At 37.6% G+C, this 19,840-nt stretch overlaps 1 protein-coding gene across 3 annotated transcripts in view; it reads right to left on the bottom strand.

The window, feature by feature from the left end:
* The window catches only part of SLC44A1 (solute carrier family 44 member 1), a 180,872-nt gene that overhangs the window by 70,542 nt on the left and 90,490 nt on the right, over positions 1–19,840 (bottom strand). For all 3 annotated transcript variants that reach the window (XM_049895321.1, XM_049895319.1, XM_049895322.1), the window contains exons 4-5: positions 12,446–12,582; positions 1,023–1,116 (exon numbers count right to left, since the gene is read on the bottom strand). In XM_049895321.1, coding sequence (XP_049751278.1) covers positions 1,023–1,116; positions 12,446–12,582 — 231 coding nt within the window. The remainder of the gene's footprint in view (positions 1–1,022; positions 1,117–12,445; positions 12,583–19,840) is intronic.

Here is a 19,840-nt window from a genome sequence, read left to right as displayed (position 1 = left end):
TAGACTTTAAGTTTTGATTTTCAATAACAACTTGACAAGACTAGAGGAGCTGGAAATCAAGTTAACAGATATATCCTATTCAACAGAAAATTTTAGATTCAAGCTAATACAGCACAAGTTACAGCCATAAGCCATCCAAAGGAAAGTTGTCACAAGTCTTTAAAATTTTTTTTTTACCAAAGCTTGCTCAAAGGCATTGAGAAAAAAGAGAAATGCCTTCAACACATTTTTCTGGAGATGACGACTCAGGCCATACACAGTGAGCAATACATGCTAAGGTTCTCAAGAACAGATATGCCCCAAATTCTATACAACTAATTCTGAGGGCATATTACACAATGTTTGAGAATGCATTTACTTCTTAAAAATCTATTTATAATTTTAAAATTTGCATCACTTATAATTATTATGAGATCCTCCAAAGAAAGAACATTTCTGGCTTCATCTTTGTGTGTCATAACATGCAGTAGCTGCTTAATAATATGTTTGTGGAATATGACCTTGGATAAGATATGGCAAAAAGCCTGATACCGTAAACGTACCTAAAGGGTATAAACTGAAATAGACCATGAAGAATCATCACTGGAATGCTTTTTAGATTTACATGGTGAATTAATAAATAACCTCAATAAGTATTACTACAAACAACTTCAAAGAATCTTTGGAGATTGTGAGGCTTAGCTTCTAAGTTTGTTGCAGATTTTATAATGATTCCGTAGTACTAAAAAACTATGACATAAAATTTAAAAATAAATAAATAAATAAAACATGAGCCCCCAAAAGAAATTTAAGATATCTGAGAATGAGAAAACTTGTTTGCCTAGGTGATTTTTTTTTTTTTTTAAAGATATGAATTACATGTTATAATTTCTATTGCTACTTTTCAAATTTTGTTGCGGAAGTACTAGACCTGGTCTACCAGTATTATGATGTGACTACTTTCTCAGAATAACATGTACAGTTTAATATTTACTTACAGAATAAAAAAGTCACAAGTTAACAAACTTTACAGTAAAATTTACCTTGCTGGAACTGGCAGTTTGGGGCAAAGAACAGAAGCTTTTGAAGATGTAGTATATTCAGAAGGCTTTAGGTTATAGCTACATAGTGCTGAGCCTGTTGAAAGAAAAACTACATATTAACTGGCAGAACAAAGTCTGAATAAATACTCTTACTGATTCATTTTAATTTTATTTTGTATTTTAACATTAACTTAAGATATACAACTTTCAAACATTATAGAATAAAAACCTAATTTGATCTATATTATCAGTGCTCTATCATTTAAAACTGATTCTTCTCTAGTAATCTGATATATACAAATGCTAATTAATAGTATTAAGAATAATAACAATAAGTATAAGAACTACCTTTATGGAGTGTCTGACATACATCTGGTCCTATACAAGATAATGTATATACATTATCTTTCACTATTACTCTATACTTCCATTTACAGGGGCTGAGAAATAAAGTAAATAACTTGCAGCCCAAGATCACATAGCTAGTAAGTAGTAGGGCTGGGATTAAAACCCAGGTCTCTGGCTACACAGCCTGTGCTCAACTACATATGCTGCCTGTCTTTCCTCTACTTTCCATTACTAAATATTTAAAATTACTACATAGACCACATATGCATTCTGATAATACATTACTTTTTTCTCATTTAAAAGGAGGCAGAAAACATTTCTAACTGGAAATGAACTGAACAAATTGACAAAACTGATAAATTGATAAAAGGGATTCCCAGTTTTCGGAGAGCTTAAAACAGTTTAGATTCAACCCTAGATTGGTTATGCAAAAAACCATCTATTTTCCTGGATATATGGTTAATAAATATCCAATTAATATATAAAACTCAGGTGGATACAGTCCACCAAATCCCTGATCAGTCTTAATTTACTGATCTGCTAATTTTGTAATATAGTAACTAGAACACGGTAAGGTTCATTGTACAACAGATATTCTTGACTGAGGAGATACAGCCTTTAGTTCCAATTTTGCTGAGGACCTACTGCATTTTATCACAGCTCCACTATGCAAACTATTTATATTTGATGAATTTACATTCCTACCAGATTACTAATATGGTCAAATACTTTATTTTTAAAGAAATAAATAATACAAGAATAACTTTGCATTTGTATGACAGCAATAATAGACTTTTACATTGTACCACTGTGGAAAAAAGCTTAAAATAAAATGTGAAGTGAAAACGACAGACTTCAACATTGAATTAATCATGGAAAAGTCATGTGAGCATATGGGAAAGAACTGGAAGGTAATATAGAAAAAAGAACATAGTTTGATTTGTTGGAAAGATAAAATGGAAGTAAATTTATTTCATTCATATCTTGTCCTATCAATTGAAAGAATTATTAGAAAGTCACAAACTAGCATTTAACTCAGCAATGCTGTCTCAAACCAGCAACCAACCTCCTACGTGTTTAAACATATGGGCCGTAACAGCATACTTATATAAATACAAGCAGCATGTATTTTATAGGAAGATAATTTAAGTAATTTGACAATACAAAATATTTTTTAAAAGATGCTTGAAAGCTACATAGCACTGCTCTTCAAGCTTCTTCAACTTCTTTAGATAGACTCAGTATAAGACTAAGGTTTTCAAATTAATTTCAACCATTCTCTTATAACGACTAATTTTTTTAAAAATTAGTTAAGCATGACTATTAATATTTAACTCTTTTAAATTGTCTTTCATGTTTGAAGGTAATCCCACTAGATCCTATTTATAGCAATTTTAGAGGAATCGTGACAGCAAAAGCAAGTAAACATTTTAGATTAATCCTGAAATAACTGGAAGTCCTATTATAGAATTGCTAATGAAAAAATCGCAACTGTGCCTATAACTGCAGAGCACTCAATGTGATCATCAACTTCCTAATCTGAATTACCAACTTATTTCTTTCAGAGTCTAAGATGGAATCGATTTGTACAATATAAAAGGCCCTAACTAAGGCCTTTTCTGTCAGTTTTGTCAAACACGCTGCTTCATCTGAATTCAGTGAACATAATCTCCATTCCACCCTTTCTTCATTTAAAAAAGGAGGTCAGCAGGTACAACAGAGTCCAATTTTTATAAATACTTTCCCAGGATAATACTCAACAAAAGGATAATAGCCTTATCTCTGATGGTATTCTGGGATACAGGCCAGCACTAAATAGATCTTGTATTAAACAGATTAAAGGAAAAAGATCTTACAATGTGCGAGTTGTAACAATCCTAAGAAACTTTATACTGTTTCTTGCTCAAAGGGTTGAATGGACGGAGACGCCTCAGTGAAGAACATTAAAACAACATGATAGCAACAAACATTTTACAATTGATCATTTTCATATTTAGTAGCTAATACATTTTCAGTGTTTTCAAGGTAGTATCTTTATTTATTTTTTTACAGTGGAAGTAAAAACAATAGTTGGCATGAGATGTTTTGGCATAAAGTTTTTTCTTCAAACACTAAAACCAAAAGCTTATGTAAACCACACCAGAAGCAATCCATGCAACTCAGCCAATGTCATTCAAAGGCCAATGAAATGAGTGATCTCAGGAACCTAACTTGGGTACATAAACATTTATCTTGGTAAATGGTTGCTACAGCCCCCAGAATGCTTAACTACTACAATTTTTCAAATGCCTTATAATATTCAATTATTTATTCTTTAGCTCAATATCAGTTAAAACAACTCCCCAAGAGGTACATTTCAAATACCTTGCTCCCACTGTAAGAGAGGAGAAAAATAAGTAATATGGTTCCAAAGCCTCAAAAGTAATCACTGGCAAAATTAGAAACAGAATTCTTTACTCCTAAGCTCAGACGCTTCTGTCGTGCCATTCTCAATAATCACAATCAGACAAGTATTCGATAAGCTCCTGGAGGGGGGAAAAAAACTTATGTTCTACCAATACCTCAAAAACATATTTGGGGAAAAAAAAATCATTTCCACCACCTACTTTCCAAATGGAGCCCTGGTGGCACAGTGGTTAAGAGCTATGGCTGCTCTGTTCTGCCTCCTTCTGTATATTTTCTATCCTGATTAATGGCTCCATAATCCACGAAATCCCCTAAAATGAAATGTGGAAGTAATCCTATGGCATCTTCTTCGTCTACCTCTTCCATACCATTCAAGACATTCAAGACACCAAGTTCTGACAATTACACCTTCCTACTTTATCTCAGGTGTCCCTCTGTGGTCCAAACAATTGTAGGTACATTAAAATTAAGAGGAAAAAGATTCCACAGAACATAATATAGAACTTTGCAATTAATACAAAAGAAAATATCTCAGTACAGAACAGTTTTCATTATAAAAAAACAAAGCCACATTGCCCTGTGAAGTCCAGTTAACTTAATCTCTCTCTAATTAGGAAAAAGTTTATATTCATGTGCTGGAAAAATGAAAGACAATTTTCAGCTTTAACTTATAGTGATCCAAGAATAGTAGGGATATACTTGCAACTCCTAAGGTGCAACCATCTACAGAAATTAACCAACTGGTGTGACGTACCAACCAATACTGGCACGTACTAGGTACATAATGAATATTTACTGAGTGAATTAATTTTTGAACATCTATGTTCAGGACTTCTACTGGGTGTTGTGCAGGACAAAGAGAAGTTTGACTCTCTACTAGAAAGCAAACTCCTTAAACACAAGGACTGTTTCTTTTCTTTGTTTTCTGGCAAATATGTATTGTAATTAGTTTAAGCTGCACTGTCAGTGGTTAAGAGCTTGGCTGCTAACCAAAAGGTTGGCAGTTCGAATCTACTAAGTGCTCCTTGGAAACTCTATGGGGCAGCTTTACTCTTTCCTACAGGTTCACTGTGGGTCAGAATTGACTCGACGGCAGGGGTTTTTCTTTTTTTGAATCAAATGTAAGAATTTTTTCTCGCTTTCTAATCAAGGTTCCCTTGCTCGTCTCTGACTTGGAGGCAATTAAATCAGTTGCTAGGATTGATCACTTCATCCATTTATAAAAAACATCAGGTCCAATATTCTGATTCACTGAGCCAAACATAATCCACACTAACTCTGTGGTTTAAGTTACATTGTTACTGACTGGTAAGAAAGGGTGCAATACACTGATTATCTATTGATATTGACTGTAAACCAACGGCACTTCCTAACAACCAGGTAATGAAAACCAAAAGGCTTATTAGTATCCACAAATAGCAAAAACTATCAGAATGGATCACATAATCTTTCAAATCCTTAACAGCAAAACAATGAAAATCGAGACAGCACCATAGATGTGTGGCCCTATGCAAAATGGGAACATGCTCCAAGTAGCAGGTCATAAAGCTCTCTGAATTTATACAAAATACAGTACATTGAAGAAGCACTCTTAAAGGGGAGTGCTTTTTCACATGCTGTAAAAGGGACCAAACAAAAAGAAAATAAGATCTCTGCCACAGCTTACTACTGTGTTAGGGAAGACAAAATATATAACATAGTTTGATAGGAGTAATATAAAGGTAGTAAGCATCCCAAGTAAAATATTAGCACCAACTGGTTATGCTCGTTTCTAAACCCACTGTTTAGAATTTAGACTACAAGTGGAAAGAATGAAATGACAGGAAAAGCACCTGGCACAGCGCATTGTACAAAGTAAAAAAAAAAACAGCCACTCTGGTGTCGGCTCCAACTCATGGTGATCCCATGTGTGTTAAGGGTAGAAATGTGCTCCATAGGGTTTTCAACGGCTGATTTGGGGGCAACAGAGCGCCGGTCTTTTCTTCCAAGGTGCCTTCTGGTGAGATTCGAACCTCCAACCTTTTGGTTTGTAGCTAAGCACATTAACCACTGGCATCACCCATGGAAATGGTATGTTAAAACAAAATCTAGGGTTTAAGTATGACTCCTCTACTCAGATGCCCATGCTAAACTTTTCTACAATGGAGGCAGCAGAGTGAACTCAAGGGTGGCCTATGGGCCAGAGATGGTGGGAAGGGTCAGAATTAGAGAGAGGAGAAAGAAAGAGGAAGAGCTGTCTGAGCAGCCATCACTTTCCCCTTTCCTTCACCACCTGTCATGGCATGGCTGAGATGAAAATCCCACAGAAAGCCAAAGTTACCTTCACAAGGAGGAGGATTCTTTTCCCCTATGATGTATATATTATTTGAGTATTCTAAAATGATGATAATAAAAAGGGAAAAGAAACCTGTTCATCAGAAACTGGAGGTCAGAAAAGTGAGAGTGAAGATGGAATTCATGCTCTGCTGAAAATAAGAACTCACGTGGGAGCTCTCACCAGATGGTTTCAATTTTTTCTGTAGCGCATAAGGTTAGCAAAGAGGAATAACAAGAGGGAGGGCTTAAGAGAAGAAAAGGTATAATCACTTGGAGAGTATGTGTAAGAGAGATAACTGAATGAATAAAATGAATTATTTATAGAAGAATAAAAAGAACTGATTCGCAGTAATTGTGGTTAGATTGAAGCTAAACAATTTACCTGCTGGTAGCAACTCACATGGATACAGAATTGAGCAAAAGATAAAAGTGTTTGAGAGAATGGAAATTATTAAGTGGTATTAGAGACAGAGGGGAAAATCCAGTCCATTGTTCTTTCAAAACTATTTATGAATATCTACTTTGTGTGATCCCTTACTAGGAATTGGATATTCAAGATGAATAGAGCATGATCCTGCCCCCAGGAAACTCATATACTACTGCAAGAAGATAAACAAACCAAACCAAAAAAAAAAAAAAAAAATCAATGAAGCTTAATACTGAGTCGTCATGGGATTTGTTTGGCAACTTTAGTTTTTGAAAGGCAAGTTTGAAAGTGCTTTATTCTCTAGCATTATATATTGATGCTATTCGTGTCACATAATAATAAAGTGCACATTGTATGCCTACCAGCTAACTCATGTACTAGGACTTGTACTTTTATATTCATTTAAGTTTCTGTGCTTGCCTTTCAAAGTCCTTCACTATATTAAGGCACCATCTCCACATAACCAATCCGATTTCCAACTATTTCATCCACACTCTCTGTTCTAGTCAGAAATACTCAGCAGAGGCTTGCCACAGACTCTAATAAGGTAACTCCTCTTTCTTGTGTAAAAGAAAAAGAGATTTGAGGAAGTACTTTATTTGCCTAATAAATGCATTTCTTAAAAACATTACTACAGGAACCAAAAATTTTCCCTTTATGAAGATTTTAAATAATTTGTAAAGGTAATAAAATTCATACAAATGGATGATTCTAAGTGCTTTAAAAATACTTTCGAACTGCTGGCCTATTGTTTACCAGCTGAGTTCTTAACTGCTGTGCCACCAGGGCTCCACCGGAATGTCCACAGTTCCTATCTTACCTTGGAAACCCTGGTGGCTTAGCAGTTAAGAGCTATGGCTGCTAACTAAAAGGTCAGCAGTTCGAATCCACCAGGCACTCCTTGGAAACTCTATGGGGCAGTTCTACTCTGCCTGATAGGGTCACTATGAGTCAGAATCAACTTGACGGCAATGGGTTTTTTTTTTTTTTTTATTATCATACCTTACAACATGTGAATATCACCCTTCACCAGGCCAGATAATAGAGAAAAGGAAAATGATAAAATTTTACAAAAATAATTTAAGAAGGGGAATTAAATCTTATCAGGTCCAGTTTTAAGTCATCAATCCTCAGAACAATATAGGTTCTTTTCAGAAATTTCCACTTAGGTTTGCTATTAGAATTAGGTGTTTGGGCTTCTGCACCAAAGGATTCCTCATTACTACAGTTTTATAATTTTTCTATTTGTCGTCTTAAATTATTGTCTTCTCTATCCTCCATTGCTGGGTTTTTTTTGATGCTGTCATTACTGTTTTTTCCCTATTTTTTTTGTAATGTCTAAATTATCTTACTTTACACACAGCTGGCTCATAAGTCTAATGGTGCTCTTGTAGCTAGATACCAACCTTAAGAAATCTGTTTGTTGAAATAATATTTATCCATTAATATGTCTTGAACACCTACTCTGTGGCCATCTCTATGGGAAATATGAAGCTGCAACATCCACCAGCAGAGTCTTTTTAACTAGACACTCAGACCCACGGGCCTGCATAGGCTACGCTTGGTGTCATTCATCACTTAAAAGGATAAAATCAGTTGTTGTCGAATCAGTTCTGACTCATGGCAATCCCGTGTGTGTCAGAGAACAGTGCTCCATAGGATCTTCAACAGCTGATTATTTTCAGAAGTGTATCACCAGGCCTTTCTTCCTAGAAACCTCTGTGTGGACTGGAATCTCCTTACAGTTAGCAGCCAAGCATGTCAACCGTTAGCACCACCCAAGACTCCCTACTTAGAAGGATACTGGCCTGAAAACAAAGCATGCCAGCAGGGTAACATTGGGCACCTCTCCTTAATGGGTTATCACAGCAGGCCACACAGCCAATAAGAAGCTGGCTATTTTCAGGCCCTCCATATGACAGCTCACATACAAAGGACGAAGACTCAGACTGGGGAGATTCAAGAGCTGACCCTGTTTGGAAGCCTCATGTTCCAAACAGAAATCAGTATCTTTGGAAACATATTTAGGCATTGCTTCCACGGTCCTTCCAAGGTACTCAGTTACAAGAGTCACCACATTCAGGGAAGCGCAAAACTATGGCTTCCTATTAGGTATTTACAGAGCTCATTTGCAGAACTCCAAAGCGAAATGTAGAGGTAGGAAGTGCTGGGGTGGGGGAAACAGGATAAAGTCAGAAAATTAACATAAAGAAGGAGAAAGGGTTCTATTAACCCTTGACCCATAAAAGCTGAAAAGGATATGTTGCTTACCCTTGAGAGGAGAGGGAGGATACCTATGATTTAAGGTGGAAAGTAATAATTAAGGAGTAAAGTACCATAGAACTTCAGAGGAAAGACAGACATTTTTGCCTGAGGACCACCGGGGTTTTAAACGAATAAGTAGTATTTAGAGCATTGCTGTTCAATAGAGCTTTCTGCAATGACGGAGATGTTTCGTGTTTGCACTGTCCACTATGGTAGCCACTAGCTACACAAGTAGCTACTGAAGACTTGACACATGGCTAGTGAGAATGAGGAACTAAAATTATAATTTAATTGAATTTAAATAGCTGCATACTGGACAGTGCAGATTTAGAATATGGGACATGAAGAATGAGCAGGATTTAGACCAGTGTGAACGTTAAAAGGATACTTATAATGAAGGGGATAATATAGAGAATAGCCCAAGACTTGGTAGCATCATATACAGGGAATAACAAATAACTCTTGACCCTTACAGGGGTAGTGGGAGTAGTTTGAAAGGTAGTTCAAGGCTAGATCATAGCTTTTAATGCCAGGGTAAGACACACAGATTTTTATTTTTTTATTACTGCTGACTTCTGATCAATGGATTAACATTACTGAAGCACTGGGAATATTAATATGATGACAGTATGTTAAGGGAGCTAGGAGTAGAGAAGGACTAGGGACAGGAAGATCATTACACTCCTCTGGTGGCAAATAATGTTATTAGTAATGATGATGATAATGGCAGTGGCCAACATGTTTTTAGAGCAACATACTATCTGCCAGACCTATTCTAAGCATCTTTCATATATTAACTTCTCACAACAGGGAACTGCCAGAAATTCAGGCCGGTTTCAGAAGAGGACGTGGAACCAGGGATATCATTGCTGATGTCAGATGGATCCTGGCTGAAAGCAGAGAATATCAGAAGGATGTTCACCTGTGCTTTACTGACTATGCAAAGCATTCGACTGTGTGGATCATAACAAACTATGGATAACATTGCGAAGAATGGGAATTCCAGAACACTTAATTGTGCTCATGAGGAACCTTTACATGGATCAAGAGGCAGTTGTTCAGACAGAACAAGGGGATACTGATTGGTTTAAAGTCAGGAAAGGTGTGCGTCAGGGTTGTATTCTTTCACCATACCTATTTAATCTGTATGCTGAACAAATAATACGAGAAGCTGGCCTATATGAAGAAGAATGGGGCATCAGAATTGGAGGAAGACTCATTAACAACCTGCGTTATGCAGATGACACAACCTTGCTTGCTGAAAGTGAAGAGGACTTGAAGCACTTACTAATGAAGATTAAAGACCACAGCCTTCAGTATGGGTTACATCTCAACATAAAGAAAACAAAAATCCTCACAACTGGACCAATGAGCAACACCATGATAAATGGAGAAAAGATTGAAGTTGTCAAGGATTTCATTTTACTTGGATCCACAAGCAACAGCCATGGAAGCTGCAGTCAAGAAATCAAAAGACGCATTGCATTGGGCAAATCTGCCTGCAAAGGACCTCTTCAAAGTGTTGAAGAGCAAAGATGTCACCTTGAAGACTAAGGTGCGCCTGACCCAAGCCATGGTATTTTCAATTGCATCATATGCATTTGAAAGCTGGACAATGAATAAGGAAGACCGAAGAAGAGCTGACGCCTTTGAATTGTGGTGTTGGCAAAGAATATTGAATATACCATGGACTGCCAAAAGAACAAACAAACCTGTCTTGGGAGAAACACAGCCAGAATGCTCCTTAGAGGCAAGGATGGCGAGACTGCGTCTTACATACTTTGGACATGTTGTCAGGAGGGATCAGTCCCTGGAGAAGGACATCATGCTTGGCAGAGTACAAGGTCAGCAGAAAAGAGGAAGACCCTCAAAAAGGTGGATTGACACAGTGACTGCAACAATGAGCTCAAGCATAACAATGATTGTAAGCACGGCGCAGGACCGGGCAGTGTTTCGTTCTGTTGTGCATGGGTCACTATGAGTCTGAACCGACCTCACGGCACCTAACAACAACAACAACCCTATGGGATAGGTTAGGTACAATTATTATCCCTGTTTCACAGACGGGGAAACTGAGGCATGGAGTGACCAAGTAACTTGCCCATGATTTCACAGCTAGTAAGTAATAGTGCCAACCTTTGAACCCTAACAATCTGACTCCAGAGCCTATACTTACTCAACTATACCTCCTACCAGGGTACACTATGTGTGCTCACATTATCTAAGATTTTGGAAAAACCGTTAAGGAATAATTCACCCCTCTCCAAGAAACTTGGTAACAACGGGGCTTAAACTTCTGGTATAAGGCTCAGCAAGCTAACATACGTGAGGACATCATGTGGGAACAGAAAACGAGGTCTTAAAGACTATCTGACATTGCTTTATTTAGTTCCCACCAAGTGCCCAGTATTCTTCATGCATCATCTCATTTAGTCCTCACAACAATCTATGAAGGCAGTATTATTTTTATCCATAACTTTCAGATGAGGAAATCTAGACTCAGCAAGGCTAGACTCATTGCCCCTCATCATAGAGCTAGTCAGTGACAAAACCAGAACTGGAATCCAATCCAAATTTACCCCATGTTTTCTCTACTATCTTATGCTGCAGGCATGGAACAGTGGAACAGGAATACTGCCAATTCAGAAGGCTGTGGTCCTTCTGCCCTCAGAGGACTGGCTGTCCCACCTGACAAACTCTAGAGTCACCCTGGACTATGTGTGGCTATGACCCCATGCTGTCCCTCCACCCAGCTAGAAATTAGACCACACAGATGCCTTGAGTCAGTCTTTGTTCCGAGGGAACTAGACCGAACCAGCAGATGTGAGCAGGGCCTAAGAAGCTCTGAGGATTCCTATGTAAAAAAAAAAAATACCAACATGAATGTTCAAAAATTTAGGTTTAGGGGTCACCCATATATGGTATCCCACAAAGAAGGGTTTAAAAAATGTTCTCTGATAAATGTGGAGCTGAGGAGAGCACCTAGAGATTAGAAAACCTATGAGAACAGAGCTAGATTTCAGGAAATTGACTATGATGATGTCTTAGCTACTTTCCGTATGTTTAACCTCAAAGTTTTTCAAAATTTCTTAGAAAAATGGTTATGACATAATGTTAAATTTAAAAAGCAGAACACAAAGTTACACACACACTAACATGCTGAAAAGAACTGATGGTGGTACTTTGGTTTCCACTTCTTCATATGTTTCCTGAACTGTTCAAATTTCCTGTAATATACACACATTACGTTGTTAACTGGGGTAAAAATGAAATATGCTAATTGAAAGACTTTTATTCAACACTTGAGAAGCGGGGGGAAAAAAACCCTGAAAATTTTACATACAGTGGTCTTGCAATTCCTAAATACTTAACAGGCTGTTCAAAATCACCTCAGGTATTTGTGAAAAATTCAAATTTCCAGAGCCCAAAGACCTACTCAATGAGAATTTCCCAGGTAGGGCCCAGAAATCTGGAGTTTTAACAAGCTTCCTGGGTGACTAAAATTTTTTTTTTTACCAAAATTACTTTCAATTTTCTTTTTAAGGTTCCTTGATGGCTTATTTAACACTACGACCAATTTATGCTGTACTATAAGCATGATATTTAACAGTGTGAGTAAATGACTGACTGGGGCATAGACTTGGGTGGCCTAGTGTCTCACCATTGATCTCTGCAAACTTCTGAACATCACTCAGGGTTTTCAGTTCTTGTCTTGGACATGCTGCTACACACAGTGCTACAGACTTGATCTTCCGGTTTATCAAGTCCAGATTGCATGGATCCAAAAAGAATACATACCTAAAGCATGGGAAAAAAAAATGAGATATTATTTCACAAAATATTTTCTGGTTTACCACGCATTTGACAATGTCTAAAAGCAAAGAACTTTTTCACACTCCTTCACAACAAGAAGTTCACGAATCTAATCACAGACGAATTTTTAAAAATAACTGCCCAGAAATATATTGATAACAATGGGGATGAGAGAATTACAGAAATTCCTTTTTCATGATCTGCTTTTCTAAGATTTAAATGTTCATGATGTGCATATATACTGATTTTATAATCATAAATCATCTATTTTAGTTTTCTTAAAGACATTTTTTTGGTTTTATTTTTTGGTCACATTTCATTTGCACAAGAAATATTACTTGAAGGCTCCAATATTACATTACAATATCTATATAAGTTATAATTTATATATAAATTTTAGTTTATGAATACATACAGCTGATATATATATAGATATTGGTGAATGGAGGCTAGAAGGAAATACAGCAATATATAACAATAGTCATCTCTGGGTGTAAGAATATAAATGATTTTAATTTTCTTTTACTTTTCAGAATTCTCAAACTTCTCTAAAAAAATACAAATTACTTTTCAGGTGAGATAACTACAATATCATTGTTGTTAGATGACATTGAGTCGGTTCTGACTCATAGCAACTCCATGTTTAACAGAATGAAACGCTGCAACGTCCTGCACCATCTTCACAATCTTGGCTATGTCTGAGCCCACTGTTGCAGCCGCTGTATCAATCCATCTCATCAGGGTCTTCCTCTTTTCACTGATCCTCTGCTTCACCAAGCATGGTGTCCTTCTCCAGGGACTGGTTCCTCCTGATAACATGTCCAAAGCATGTGAGACAAAGTCTCACCATCCTCGCTTGTAAGATACATTCTGGCTGTACTTCTTCCAAGACAGTCCATGGTATATTCAATATTCTTCACCAACACCATAATTCAAATGCATCAATTGTTTTCTGGTCTTTCTTAGGTATATTCAATATTCTCTGCCAACAGCATTAATTCAAATGTATCAATTCTCCTTTGGTCTTTCTTATTCATTTTCTAGTTTTCGCATGCATACGAGGTGATTGAAAATATCACGTCTTGGGTCAGGAGCACCTTAGTCCTCAAAGTGACGTCTTTAATTTTTTAATATTTAAAAAGGTCTTTTGCAGATTTGCCCAATGCAATATGTTGTTTGATTTCCTGATTCCTGCTTCCGTGGGCACTGATTTGGGTCCAAGTAAAATGAAATCCTTGACAACCTCAGTATTTTTTCCTTTTATCATGATGCTGTTTATTGGTCCAGTTGTGAGGATTTTTGTTTTCTTTATGTTGAGGTGTAATCCACACTGAAGGCTGTAGACTTTGATCTTCATCAGTAATTGCCTCAAGTATTCTTTGCTTTCCGAAAGCAAGGTTGTGTCACCTGCGTAACGCAGGTTGTTAATGAGTCATTCTCCTATCCCGAAGCACAGTTCTTCATACAGTCCAGCCACTCGGATTATCTGCTCATAATACAGACTGAATAACTACAACTAATAGCTAGAATAAACAAAAGCCAAACCTGCTGCCGTCAAGTCGATTCTGACTCATAGCAACCCTACAGGACGGAGCAGAACTGTTTATTAAAAAGGTGAATTACAGACAGATAAAATAAACCCAATATTCTAAGTTATCTCCCTCTGTATCCTGCCCATTTGTATTTTAGGAAAGAGTGGATTAATTAGTAATCACACTAAAATAGATTTTTAAAAAGTGTTACAAAGTAGAAGAAATGACAAAGATTGCAGATGATATCATTTACCCAAAGAAAAGGTAAAGGCCAACCACTCTTAACTGAGGTAAGCACTGTGTAATAACATGGATTAGGGAGGGAGAAGTGCAAGTAGGATTGTTCTCACACAGGATAAAGGTTAAAGAACCTACAACCCTGGGTTCAATTCTACTGGGTCCATGGAAAGTTTTATAATATCATGTGTCTACCAATAGCCTTTCCCGCATTGTTAAACTCCGTTTCTGGACAACGTATGGTTCAAATTTGGAGCCATTCTGGAACACCAAGGTCCTTTAGGAAGGTGTCATAAAACTTAGGAATCATCTACTACTACTGCTGTTACTGCTGCTGCTACTACTACCATTACTACTATCATCACCACCACTACCACCACTAATACTATTAGCAGTAACAATTAAAACAATAATGGTAGTCAACTTTTATTGAGCACTTACTATGTACCAGGTATTATATTAAGCCCTTTATATATATTCATTCATTTAATCCTCACAACAAACCTGCTTTGTGTGTGTCTGGGTATGTATAGGAGAGTGGAACTGGGACGGGGGGACGGGAGAGAAGCTGAGTACATAGTTCTAAGTGATGATTAGAGCCTTGAGAAATATTTGGACAAATCATCACCCTGACATTATTGGCATGAATCAGAAAAATAGAAAATAATAAATGCTGGCGAGGCTGTGGGGGAACTGGAGCTCTTATGCACTGCTGTTGGCAATGCAAAATGGTACAACCATCTTGGAAAACGATATGGTGCTTCCTTAAAAAGCAAGAAATAGAGATACCATATGATCCAGCAATCCCACTCCTAGGAATATACCCTAGAGAAATAAGATCCTTCACATGAACAGACATATGTACGCCCATGTTCATTGCAGCTCTATTTATTCACAATAGCAAAAAGATGGAAACAACCTAAGTGCCATTAATAGATGGTGTCATGGATTGAATTGTGTCCCCAAAAAATATGCATCAACTTGGTTAGGCCATGATTCCCAGTATTGTGTGGTTATTCTCCATTTTGTGATTGTAATTTTATGTTAAAGAGTATTAGGATGGGATTGTAACACTCTTGCTGATCCAGTGTAAAGGGATTCTCTCTGAGCTGTGGCCTGTACCACCTTTTAACTTATAAGAGATAAAAGGAAAGGGAAGCCAGCAGAGAGGGGGACCTCATACTACCAAGAAAGCAGTGCCAGAAGCAGAGTGTGTTCTTTGGACTCAGGGTTCCTGAACGGAGAGGCTCTGCCCAGGGGAAGATTGATGACAAGGACCTTTCTCCAGAGCCCACACAGAAAGGTTTCCCCTGGAGATGACACCTTGAATTTGGACTTGTAGCCTACTAAACTGTGAGAAAATAAATTTCTTTTTGTTGAAGCTATCCACTTCTGGTATTTCTGCTACAGCAGCACTAGATGACTAAGACAAAGGGATAAACAAACTATGGTATATACACACAATGGAATACTATGCAACAATAAACAAAAACGATGAATCTCTGAAACATTTCATGACATTGATGAATCTGAAGGGCGTTATGCTAAGGGAAATAAGCCAATCTCAAAAGGCCAAATATTGCATGAGACCACTATTATAAGAACTCATGAAAAGATTTAGACACAAAAAGAAACAATCTTTGATGGTTACGATGGAGGGGAGGTATGTGGAAAACAGAAAAGTGGTAACTATGGTGAAGGTTAAGACAGTACATAATACTGGGGAAGCCACCACGACTCGATCAAGACAAGGTCATGGAAGCTCCACAGACAAATCCAAACTCTCCAAAGGACCGAATTACTGGGCTGAGGGTTGGGGACCATGGTCCTGGGGAATATCTAGCTCAAATGGCATAACATAGTTTATAAAGAAAATGTTCTACACCCTACTTTGGATTATAGCGTCTGGGGTCTTAAAAGCTTACGAGTGGCCATCTAAGATACTCCATTGGTCTCACCTCATCTGGAGCAAGAGAGAATGAGGAAAAACAAAGACACAAAGGAAAGAAGTTCAAAGGACTAACAGACCACAATTACCACAGCCTCCACCAGACTGAGTCCAGCACAGCTAGATGGTACCCAGCTACCACCACTGACTGCTCTGATGGGCGTCATAATACAGGGTCCCGGACAGAGTGGGAGAAAAATGTAGAACAAAATTCTCACAAAAAAATTAAAAAAGAGACTGACTGGTCTGATAGAGACTGGAGAAACCCCGAGAATATGGCTCCTGGGCTCCCTTTTAATTCACTACTGAAGTCACTCCTGAGGTTCACTCTTCAGCCAAAGACTAGACAGGCTCATAAAACAAAATGAGGCTAAAAGTGCACACCAGACCAGGGGAAAGGATGAGAAGGCAGTAAGGGAGAAGAAAGCTGGTAATGGGGAACTCAAGGTCGAGAAGGGGAGAGCGTTGACATGTCGTTGGGTAGCAACCAATATCACAAAACAATATGTTTATTAATCGTTTAAGGAGAAGCTAATTTGCTTTGTAAACCCTCAACCCTCACCTAAAATACAAAAAAAAAAAAAAATTTTTTTTTTTTTTTTTTTGGCTAAATTACATGACCCAACAACAGTGGAGAAACAGATTTTTAGAAAAAGGCAGAAAGCCAGAGGCTTCCGGGGCCTCACAACTGCGCCTAGTCAGGACTGTTGATACTGCCTTTTACAGTCTACTGAGAACAGGCGCATTATGTGATTATCCTGCAGACTTCTGCCTCATCCAAGGCCCAAAGTGCCCCCAGGACATCTTTTACTTACTCTCTTTTATACCTATAACATACCCCTTGATTTACTGGGCAACAGCCTTGTAGCACTCTTCAGTCAGATCCTCCCGAGCTTGCATTCTGGTTCTCTGTCCTAAAAGTTCTCTGACCTTGGGGAGTATATTTATTCTCTGAGCCTCAGTTTCCTTATCTGTAAAACTTCCTATCACTTATTTTACAGGTTGTTGTAAGGTTATTGATTATGTATATAAAGCATCTAATACACAGTATGTACTCATATCATTATCATTAGTTTAGTCATTACCAACAATAAATTCATATGATTAAGAAAACATATTTGCTTTTCATAAATCTGATATATGATAGTAAGGCATTTAACTCAGCACTTCTGATATGGCCATAAACCAGGATTACAATACTAATATTTAACATTTGTTTGGAAAAAAATCTGTGTAGGGGGTATTCACGAATGTTAGGTCATTAGCCTCGTTAGGAACTAAGCAGGCCTCCAGACATGTGAGGAAAATATGAAGAGGAGTGCAAAAAGAATTTTACAATGACTACAACACCGTAGAATAACACTGCACATTTTTTAGCCTGTATACAAGACTTGGAAAATTCTACTTCAAGAAAATCTAAAAAATAATTTTAAATGGTATTCTTGGAGAAACACACTCACACATATACATATTCACCATTACTCTTAGAATAGTCAACTACCTCCATAGTCTAAGAACATAGTAAATTTAATTCTCTGCTCAGTTCACATACTCAAATACACACACACACACACACACACACACACACACACACACACGTTAAACGTAACTTACAGGCCCTGATTCAGATCCTGCTAACATTTACTGGGTGCCTGGGTGCTGGACACTGTCACATTCATGACCTTATCTGATCCTTAGAATTACTCTAGAGTATGTGTCATCCACAGATGAGAACACTGAGGCCCTGAAGGATTAACTCCCTGGCCCCAGAGAGCTGGGTGCCAGAGCACGGATATGAACCTAGTCCTTCTGATTCTGGGTTTCACTCTGCCCCATTCTCAAAATACTTCCTACACAGTGAACACCTGAGATAGAAGCAGCAAAGATAAAGATGGAGCAATGAGGCAAAGGAGCAGCATTAAAGCTCAAAAATAATTTTAACTGTTCTATATTAATTTTGAATATTCTATTTCCGGCATTCTGAAGTTCATCAAATCCCTGAAAACACACATATGGGTAATTACACTTTAACCAAGTGGTATTTAACCGAATCTTTACAGAGCAGGAAAAGTGATTTTATCAAACAGACACATTTATGAGTCATTGAAACTGTACTCTCTTGTCTTTTAATTTGAAAATGTCCTTAGCCAGGTAAATAAATACTTGAATTAGTTTCAGTTTTCATTTTCAAACAAAATAAACTGTGGCAATTTTAATTCTTGAAAATAAAACATAACCAACTCTCAAGTAAGAATGGCACTGGCAGGCTAGATTATAACTGAAATCATCTACAATGGGTGTTTTTCATCTGAGAGAGTGAGAGACAGGGTTTAGGGTAACAAAACATTCTGGGAGGGTTTCTTAGGGTGCTCAGCCTACCTTATCACTGCTTGCAGTCAAGGGGCTGGAGTAGGTTTTGATTATGTGCATCTCAAGAAAGCTTCTCAGGCAACTCATTAAGCACTGTAGTCCCCATAGCCCACTCCTCCAGGGTGGACAATCACTGTCATAGATAATCCATAACCCTCAATGATAAGCTAGTTTTTCATTGCTATTCTCAGTGAATCTTTTACTAGACCTATTAATAACTAAAAACAGTTTTGCTTAAGTTTCATATCCTTTAAAGGAGCTGGAATGAATAAAATACTAAAAGTGGGAGTGGAAGAAGAGACACAACAAGAGACAAAAATACTTCACAAACTAAACAGCCCAAGACACCAGCAGGCACTGGCATATACAGTATACAGCATGATCACATGATATTAAGAAGAACATATTTGCAAAGGGAATTACAAAACAGCCTAATTGAGCTTTGAGCTTAAAAGTTAGATGGGAATGGAGAAAAATGCCCAGACAAAACTATAGAGCAAACTTTACAGAGGACAGCAAGAAAGACATGTAAAATTGGATTCCAGAACAGGTGGCTTCTGGGGATAATTTGAGGGCAACAGAGAATAAAAAAAAGATCATTTTAAATAGAAATTCTTAAAATGTAATAAATTATCCCAAAAGGGCAGGAAAAGGAGCTCTATCTAAATAAATTGTTCTGTCTGCTCAGTGATCACCTGAGGAGACAGGTGCAGCAAAGGTGAAGACGGCACAATGAGGCAAAGGAGCGGCAGCACAGGGAAAGGGACAAAGCTACAAAAATGGGTGCCTTTTAAAGCTGTGCTCAGAGCATGAAGACGAAACACAAATGATCCGATGCAGAAAAAGATGCCTGAGAAGGTTTAAAACTAGTTCAAACTTCTATTTCACTTTCCGCTTCTTCACTGAGGATAAAAACAAACCAAACCCATTGCCACTGAGTCGTGCCAAAGTTGAGGTGGCAGTAGAAACAGTATAATTCTGCATGGAGGAGAAGGAGTCAGAGGAAGCTTTAAGGAGGAAAATTGGTCGCTCTCAAATTGACTCCGACTCATGGCGACCCCATATGTGTCAGAGTAGAACTATATTCCACAGGGTTTTCAATGGCTGATTTTTTGGAAGCAGATCACCGGGCCTTTCTTCTGAGGTACCTCTGGAT

Source organism: Elephas maximus, chromosome 9, assembly GCF_024166365.1.
Source record: "Elephas maximus indicus isolate mEleMax1 chromosome 9, mEleMax1 primary haplotype, whole genome shotgun sequence".
In the NCBI taxonomy this organism is placed as follows: domain Eukaryota; kingdom Metazoa; phylum Chordata; class Mammalia; order Proboscidea; family Elephantidae; genus Elephas; species Elephas maximus.
The sequence above is the reverse complement of the archived record's forward strand: the minus strand, read 5'-3'. Positions and strand labels throughout refer to the sequence as shown.